The 9,033-nt window shown below is 51.8% G+C and overlaps 1 protein-coding gene across 3 annotated transcripts; it reads left to right on the forward strand.

Moving 5' to 3' along the window:
- Positions 1-280: 280 nt before the first annotated feature.
- On the forward strand, positions 281-5,161 carry LOC123046354 (anthocyanin regulatory R-S protein). Of its 3 annotated transcripts, none has more exons than XM_044469703.1 (9): positions 281-481; positions 823-986; positions 1,106-1,360; positions 1,463-1,559; positions 1,712-1,726; positions 1,815-1,871; positions 3,659-4,318; positions 4,469-4,858; positions 4,947-5,161. In XM_044469703.1, exons 2-9 carry the CDS (start codon positions 841-843, stop codon positions 5,016-5,018), a joined length of 1,692 nt encoding a protein of 563 aa, XP_044325638.1. In that variant the 5' UTR covers positions 281-481; positions 823-840; the 3' UTR covers positions 5,019-5,161. The 3 variants fall into 3 exon arrangements, with proteins under 3 accessions (XP_044325638.1, XP_044325637.1, XP_044325636.1); XM_044469702.1 differs by lacking the exon at positions 281-481 and adding an exon at positions 486-516; XM_044469701.1 differs by lacking the exon at positions 281-481 and having other exon boundaries at positions 558-986.
- Positions 5,162-9,033: the final 3,872 nt, after the last annotated feature.

Below are 9,033 nucleotides of genomic sequence, written 5' to 3' on the forward strand. Positions count from 1 at the left end.
TTTTCAGGCGAAGGGGTATAGGACGATCTGAACCGTTGATGTTTTCAGGGGGTTGTACCGAAGAAGAAGTGTTACTAGACTAAGTATAGTTCTCTTGGTAGAACGTCTCTTCACTACTGGCCGTGACACTATAATTGCACGCAGTGATGCTCGCCGTGTTTCCTTAGGCGCTGTCGACGTCGATTATTGTGTGCCTATTGGCCCTACAAATGACGTACCCCGTCACCTCACCGTCAAACAGACATCGGTGAGGATTTCGTGCATCTCAGTCCAGTTTTACTAACCAGCGAGAAAATCAAGCAGGCACTACACTAGCTAGAAAGTGATGGGCCTAATTGTATGTTGGTGCAGTACAGTAGTGTCCGAATAGTACTTTGCTGTTGCGTCTGCTGCAAGGACAGATCTATAGAACATATGCCCTGGATTCTTGGTACATTGCATATGCATATATAGCGGCTCCATCTTCCTCCCCGGACGACAGGTTGGCCTCTGAGCTTCTTGGTCTCCATAGCTCAAGTAAACCTTTAAAAAGCCTTTTAGTTGGAAGTTTCTCCTCCACTCATGCTAGCTAGCTAGCTTAAATATCTCTTACTTCCTTAGTTTGTTCTAGCTTTCGATCTAGTATGTTCTTTGTCATCTTCGTTGAGAAAATATGCCATGAAGTTTCTTAATTAGCACCAGTGCAACAGAGCAAAGAGATTTAAGCTTGCATGGACTAAATTAGCTATTATAAATACAAGAAATGAATCTATAGCTCCATTGATTTGTTTATTTTTGCATCCTTGCTTGCTCTAACTTCACCTCGTTTGCATGCATATGAAGGAAAGAAATAGTGTGGTAATGGCGCTGTCAGTAGTTCGTCCGAGCCAGGAAGAGCCCACCCTACCGCCGGCCGGGAAGCAATTCAGCAACCAGCTCGCTGCCGCTGTGAGGAGCACCAACTGGAGCTACGCCATATTCTGGTCCATTTCAACCAGCCGTCCAGGGTAATAATAATTTATACACGAAGGGTACATCCGATTGATGGCCACTCCAACTAGCTGTAATACTTTTCAATTTGTCAGAAGCAAGCCGTTTTCTTTCCTCTTACGATTTTGTTCCGTAGGGTTCTGACGTGGAAGGACGGGTTCTACAACGGCGAGATAAAGACGAGGAAGGTCACCAGCTCAGCGGATCTCAGCGCCGACCAGCTCGTCCTGCAGAGGAGCGAGCAGCTGCGGGAGCTCTACGAGTCCCTCCTCTCCGGCCAGTGCGACCACCGGGCGAGGCGCCCCGCCGCCGCGCTGTCGCCGGAGGACCTCGGGGACGCCGAATGGTACTACACCGTCTGCATGAGCTACGCCTTCCGGCCTGGCCAAGGGTATGTGTTCCACAAGGGCAGCTTTTAACTTGTCTTGATAACATCCAGTAACTAATTTGCTGGAGACTGAAGTGTTTTGCTACTTGGCTGCACCGTCGACAGGTTGCCAGGCAGAAGCTTTGCGAGCAACGAGCATGTTTGGCTCTGCAATGCTCAGTGCGCGGACACCAAGACCTTCCAACGCGCGCTCTTAGCAAAGGTACCTACGTGTAATTGAGCTGTCAGCTCACTCTCTAATCTGACTAATCTGCACTATATATTATATACTCCTATATATATTTGGCTATTGTTAACTAATATCATGATGTCCACCATGTATGGCGCCCATGCTACCTCTGCCGGTTGAACCAGACGGCGTCTATCCAGGTTAGCGCACGCCATGCACTGTATCACCATACTGTTCAGATCAGATTTCTGAACCCAACTGCACGTGTCTTGGGTCACATTTTTTCAGACAGTCGCCTGCATTCCATTGATGGGTGGTGTGCTTGAGCTCGGGACAACAAATACTGTGAGTTTTCGTCCCGTCAAGCACATGACGTTCTCCTTTTAACATATTTCCATATAGTCTACTTATACAAACTATGTGTGGTTCTCTCCTCTCGGCACGAGCTAAGACAAACAAACTACCCCCAAAAATAACCCGGCCGTACTACATACAGTCTCTTGGTTAAAAAATGCAAAAGGTGCGACTAGCTCTCATAGACTTAACCAAGTCTTAGTCAAGTGACATAACATATAAAAAAGAAAAGAAAAATTTACACATATCTCTATGTAAGTCTCATGAATATAGAATCGACTAAGACATACAAGTCTCAGTCGACTGAGATTCAGTAAGACTGAATGCAAAATGTGTTACATATATGTACTATCTATTTTGTTTGAGTGCTTCATCTTTCCATATATGGCTAGACAACAAAGACAAATACTCACATGCACGTGTAGATCTAAAGAGTGCAAATAATAGATGCACTAGTATTTCCAGATCCACACATATGTCTTTTTGTGTAGCTCACATGCATACTACAATATCTCTTAATCAAACGATACATATATGTACAAGAGATCTATATCTACATGTACATTTTTTTTCATAATTCTTTTGAAACATGTAACTATTATTTTGATTTTCCAAAGTTCAGGCTGAGTAGAGTCTCATGCTCTAAATGATGCACTCAAATTGACATGTTAATTGTTGTACAAGTTGACATGTCAATTGCGAACAACATGTCAAATCTCAATTGTAGGATTCAGCAATGGCTGTGACAAAGGGTGCATACACGTCGTCCCTTACAGGGGGCAAATCTCATGCGCAACATTGGTTGAGTTAAACCCATTAGTATATCGCAAGTACTATTACACAGGCAACTAGAATTTTCAATTGTGTCAGTTGGTTCAGGTGAGAGCAACGTGTAGTCCTGAGTCCCGAGACGGCGATATCGCAGCAACCGCAAACGAGGTAGCGGCGTCGTAGGTGGATGGAGTCAAAGGTTGATGGTTTTGGGTGGGGTTTGCAGGCTCCTTGGTGAAATTGCGGTGCCTTTGGAGGTTGAGAGGGATGACCGAAGGCGGCATCAACACCACAGAGGTGGTGTAGAGGGAAGGGCAAGGCGGTAGCGTCATTGTCCACGGGGAGGGGGCATGTGGTCTAGTTGGTGGTACGTGGGCTGGGACGGAGGCAATGGAAGTAGAAGGGGTCTTGGGGAAGAAGGGGTTCGTGGGGAAGATAAATAGTGTGTTCGTGCCAGGGAGGGTAGCCGTTGGATGTGGATCCAACGGTCTAAACATAATCGATTGAAACTGTTTTTTATTCGCTCCTGTTTACTTTCCGTCCCTTAGTTTGCCGACATCTTATTGTTTATCATCACAATGTGTCTTTAAAATGAACCAAATGCTCCTATTAATTGTCTAGCTTTGCCATTTTTTCGAAAGAGAGGTTAAAAACCCCGGCCTTCACATTATTGCGAAGCACATAACCATCTTTATTAATAGAGTTGAATATGTCCACGGAACCCTCATGAGGTCATGTGAAGACTAAAGACCAAATCGATCCATGAGTTTTTCCGGTTGTTCACCAAACGAAATGATAGTCATGCATGGCACGAGACAACTCTCTCTAAGGAACTCGGATAACTTCAGGAGAAGGGGTGCCTCCTATGCCTTTTCTAGGCCTAAAACACGTTCATGCCTCTCCTCTCTAAAGTCTGACCTTATTGAAAAGTAGTATACTTTCTTTCGTGGTGTTCACTCCTTTGAATAAGTTAAAATAAAACAAAGTGCTATCAATCGATTTGCTAGGTTTTGGAGGACAGGGACATGGTGAACCGGATCAACACATCTTTCTGGGACCTAAAGTTCCCAACATCGGAGGAGCCAAACTCCAGCCCATCAGCAGATGATACTGGGGATGCCGACATCGTGTTCGAAGACCTCAACCATGAAAGCATAGCCGCCATAATACCCGGGGAACTCGAGCTAGGGGAGGTCGAGTGCCTATCCGACGGCAACCTCGAGCGGATCACGAAGGAGATCAATGGGTTCTACGGCCTCTGCGACGAGCTGGACGTGGGGGCTCTCGAGGAAAATTGGATCATGGGCGGGTCTTTGGAGGTCATGTCTGCGTCGGAAGTGTCGATGGCGCCTGCCGCCACCGACGGGATCACTGATGGTGCTGTCACTTTTAGCTTCGTTGAACCCTCTCGCTCATCATGCTTTACGGCTTGGAAGAGATCGTTGGACTCAACAGAAGACGTGGATACGTCCGTCGCCGGGGAGTCGCAGAAGTTGCTGAAGAAAGTTTTGGCCGGTGGCGCATGGGCAAATAATGGTGGTGACGGCACCGCGAGAGCTCAGGAAAGTACCAACACAAAAAACCATGTCATTTCGGAGAGGAGACGCCGGGAGAAGCTCAATGAGATGTTTCTGATTCTCAAGTCGTTGGTTCCGTCCATTCACAAGGTAACACGTGCACACCATCAAAAAGTACTCCCTCTGTAAAGAAATATAAGAACATTTAAATCACTACTTTTTTCTCCATGAAGGGAGTAGAAAAAAGAAGTCCTAGACAGGTTTCATACCTTTTTCTTTCTTTATGAATTGTGATTGCAGGTGGACAAGGCATCCATCCTAGCTGAAACGATAGCCTACCTCAGAGAGCTGGAGCAGAAGGTGGAGGAGCTAGAATCCAACAGGGCGGCCGCAACAGCCGTCCGAAAACTCCATGACGTCAGCGGGAAGAAGGTGTTAGCTGGTTCCAAGAGAAAGGCGTCGGAGCTCGGCGGGGACGACGCGGACAGGGTGCTCTCCAAGGAGGACGTCCCGAGCAACGTCGTCAACGTCACCGTGACGGAAAAAGAGGTGCTCCTGGAGGTGCAATGCCGGTGGAAGGAGCTGCTCATGACACAAGTGTTCGACGCCATCAAGAGCCTCCGCCTGGACGTGCTCTCCGTGCGCGCGTCCACGCCCGACGGCCTCCTCGCTCTTAAGATACGAGCTCAGGTCTGGTATTAAGCTCGTTCTGGCAACAGAGAAGCAGCATCAACGGCCAATATTGATTTTACTGTTGTGCTTTGGTGAATTATTGCAGTTTGCCGGCCCTGCCGCCGTGGAGCCCGGGATGATCAGCGAAGCGCTCCAGAGAGCCATACGCAGGCGCTGAAAGGAAACGCTGCTGAAAGCGTGACACTGGCGCTGTAGATTCGTAAATCTGGTGGCTATGTTCTTCAGACATGACAATTATTTCTTTCGTCCCGTTGTGCAGTGATGCGGACGTGCCGAAAAGATTTCCGATTATTGTGTCCACTTGACGTCGTGTGAACCCCAGAGCTGGACGGTGCACGATGCGCGTCACGAGCGCACGCGCGCGCGCGCGGTGCAACCACCAGTCTCGCCCATGCCGGCCGTTCAACCGTGTATGGCGCGGGCTGCGCCTCGCGTGGCGTCGCATCCGCATTGGTGGCAAGTCTCGAGACGCGACGGGGCGCGACCGCGAGCGCCCGGTCGGCCCCGCTTGCTCGCTCGGCTGCGCGACAGCGCGCGTGCGCCAGCGACGCCGACCGGGCCGGCTCGTGTGCTCGCACACGTCGCAGGCTCCTGGCCATACAGAGCGCACCCCTGCGCGTCAGGTAACCCTTTTTGTCCGTACCGTTCCGCCCGGATGCGGACGTGGCGTGGCGTGGGAGTCGACCTGGCTGGACGAGCCGGGCCCCGGTGGGGCGCGGTTGTCGCACCGCACGAGCATGGAGCCCCACGCGCGGCGCCCCACTCGCTCGGGCACGGCGTCCCCTGGCGCGCCCAACACCTGCTCGTCACCGCGGCTGGCTGGCTCTTCCCGCGCTTCTTTCCTTTTTTTTCATGGTAATATGTGTCTCATTCATATCATAAAGAACAAAGTACAAGTCATGTAAAGACCGGCATGACAAAACAAAAAAGATAACAGAACATCTCTGAGCTTGACACCAACGCCCGTCACCTGTCTCCGACACCACCACAGCAGCCACCGAAGAAAAGAATGACGAATCACCTCCTGACCCGAGCTTGACGCGGCTCCATCGCTGATATGCAGCTTTACGGACCTCCAAGGTGGCTCACCAAAAGTAAAATCCTTACCGTTGAACGAATCAGACCGGGGCAACACCCCAGACATGCCATCGAACTCCAGATCTAGCAACCCACCACAAGTAAAACGCCGAAGGAGGAAACCATATCTGCCATCCACCAACCACGAGCCCAGCACATGCTCCGTCTTCCAGATGTCGTCGATGCAGACCACAATCTGCATCCGCTCCTGGACTACCTCCCAAGCTCCGCGCCGACGCTGGAGCAAACGCCGTCGCAACGGCGGAGCCCGAGGACACAGGTCCACCACGAGGATGCCGCCGCCGCCACGCCATACTTGCTTGAACAGACTGGTTTTCAAATCCATCCCCAACCATAGGACCGATGGCCTTGTCAGGAAAGGATCCGAAGAATCTTTATTCAGCGTTGTCATCGTCGCCGCCAAATTAAAGACGATGAACAACCTAGAAACCTAGACTACGAGAGAGTAAAAACGATTCACACGCGTGGATCCGGCGACCCCCCTCACCACTGACGATCTAGGTCGTCGGTGGAGGCACTGGCGGAGCTACGGCAAGGCCGAAGTGGCCGTGGCCCGCCCAGGATCTCTGTGATTTTTCGTTCATATACTATGCATCGGTAGGTAGCCCATGAGCCTGGTCTACTATCGGACACTGCCTAGGCCCCTAATCCCTTCTAAGCTCGATTTAGTGGGAGATTCGCACAACCCAGCCATAGAGAAGTACTAATTAACTACTGGCTCCAAGGAGCAGCCGAGCAACAGCGGCATCCCTAAAGCAAAAAACAAAAAAGCACCAGCGGCCGCTTTGTTTACCGGCTGTATATATCTGCTGATCTAATTAAAAAATTGCTGAGGACTGACTTACGTCTAATGAAATAGCACGATTCATTATATTTTTTCAAAAATGTGCACTTGTTTGTCTGGCCCGCCCAACTATTTTTGTGTAGCTCCGCCACTGGGTGGAGGGGAGCCGCCGGAGAGCGGCGTTGGAAGATCGGCCTCCTCCTGGCGGCGGCTAGGGTTCCAGCCGCCAGGGACGAGAGGAAAACAGGGACGAGAGGAAAAACGATCTGGCGTCCCTCCCGCGCTTCTTTCCGGCGGGTTGAATCAAGCCGCTGGGCGATTGCTTTCGTCGTTTGTACGTACCTGTGCGGACTGCGGAGATACTATGGTTTTGTGACGCGTACGTTTAGTTTGCCGAATAGCAGTCCGAGTGAAGGACACACCTGCTATTTTCGACAGTGGGTGGCTCATGCGAGAAGTTTCAACGTCTCATGCTCCCACCCTACAAAAAGAAAAACCGTCTCATGCTCCCAATTTTCTTTTCCGAGGGAAGCAATAGGATACTTTTGTGCATTCTTATTGATTTCAAATAAGGTTTTTTATACCACCAGTTGTATCTCACTACTCGGTGTGCCGCTAGGAGTTTCAACTACTTAAAAATGTCATCTCTCCGTTAGGTGCTTGCTAAAAAATGCCACTAGACACATTATTGTCACCTCAAAGCCCGTTTAACATGTTATATGATACCCATGGACTCACATGTCAGCTTTTTCTCTATCTCACTACGGTAAAGTGTGAGTCGCATTCGATATCTAACAACGTTCTTTTCTCTAAAATTATTCACTTGCTTAATCCTGAAAAGTGGGGCGCACACACATCATTGTGGGATAGAGAGAGCTGACATCTAGGTATAGAGATATTTTTAATTTTTTTTGAAACGAGGCAAAAGACTTGCCATTTTCATTGATTAAGAAGAAGTAAGAATTGCCCGGTTAATTGATGGAAAACCGGGCTAAAACCAATACAACCCAACCCATATAACATGGGCACCACCGGCCAACCTGGCCACCGACATGAAACATGAGCTGCAAAGAAGAAAAGACATCCGCCGGGGAGTCGCAAGCGTCATCGTCATCACCGGTTATCTCCGAACGGGCGACTCCGACTTCACCATAGAGCTCCACCAACAAGTCGCCCTCGCAAACAGCTACACAGAGCAATGACGGCACATGCCAACAGATGGCCACACGCGCCAACAACCGACAACTTCGACTTTGACGACGAGCCTCACAAGGGAAATATGCAGGACTTGCGCCGACCGTGCCCTAAAGAGCACCTCGGGCACGCCGGGAAGATCCGACTACCAAAGCCTGAGCTGCGACCCAAGCTCCTCTTGACGCCATCATCGTTGCCAAACAGAAATCGGCGCCCCTGAAACGGCCGCCTCAGCAAACCACGCAGCGAAGATGCCCACGCGGCGAAGATGCCGCCATCCCACGCGGCGAAGATGCCGCCCTTCCATGCGGCGAAGATGCCGCCATCCACCGGTCTCAGGTTGTAGCCGGCTCCAAGACGATGCCCCCAAGGAGGAAGAAGACGTGAAGACGCCTTCATCGCCCGATCCCGCAGATCAGAGGTTTCCCTCCGGAGCCAAGGCCGCGGGGTGAGGGGTGGAGCACCATACATCGACGACGCTTCCAGGAAAGAGCGCGACGCCCACAGGCGCCGCCGTCGCCAGCTCCGGCAAAGGCCGGAAGAAGGATTTCTCCCTGAGATGCTCGACCACCACCAGCCCGTACCGGCCAGCCACAGACCTCCATCAAACCTCCCTAAAACCTCCACCAAACCAGCACCGCAGAGCACCGAGGGGAGCCTCCCGTCAGCGCCCGCCCCTGCCAAGGCCGTCCCGCGCGCCCGCCCGACCAGATGCCGGGCCCTGGACGCACACCACCGTCACCGCCATCGGGCCGACCTCACGCCGTCGCCCTCACCAGGCCTTGGGGCAGGAGGTCACCGCCGCCACGCCGCAGGAACCGCACCACGCGGAGACAACGAGCAGGCTGCAGCAGAAAACCCCCGAAGAACGCCCGGATCCAGCCACGCCCGGCCAGATCCAGCGTCCGCCAGCCTCCCCGCCGGCCACCGAAGCACCACCGAGGCTCCCGCGCCGCCCAGCCGAGCAGGAACGGTGACCCATCGGGGAAGCGCCGAGATCCGGAGACCACGCCCCCAAGCCGAGCGCCGCCAAGGGAGAGGCAGGAGCACCACCAGGCCTCGCCGCCGCGCTGCCCACGCGGCCGTAGCAGCCGAC

Source organism: Triticum aestivum, chromosome 2B (assembly GCF_018294505.1).
Source record: "Triticum aestivum cultivar Chinese Spring chromosome 2B, IWGSC CS RefSeq v2.1, whole genome shotgun sequence".
Lineage (NCBI taxonomy): Eukaryota > Viridiplantae > Streptophyta > Magnoliopsida > Poales > Poaceae > Triticum > Triticum aestivum.

Bases quoted from the DNA above. Each gene is read 5' to 3' on its own strand.
- LOC123046354 (XM_044469701.1), top strand. From the start codon at position 811: ATGCATATGAAGGAAAGAAATAGTGTGGTAATGGCGCTGTCAGTAGTT. The intron at 1,872-3,658 runs GTGAGTTTTCGT...TCGATTTGCTAG, and splicing joins AGCTCGGGACAACAAATACT to GTTTTGGAGGACAGGGACAT. The intron at 4,859-4,946 runs GTCTGGTATTAA...GAATTATTGCAG, and splicing joins CTCTTAAGATACGAGCTCAG to TTTGCCGGCCCTGCCGCCGT.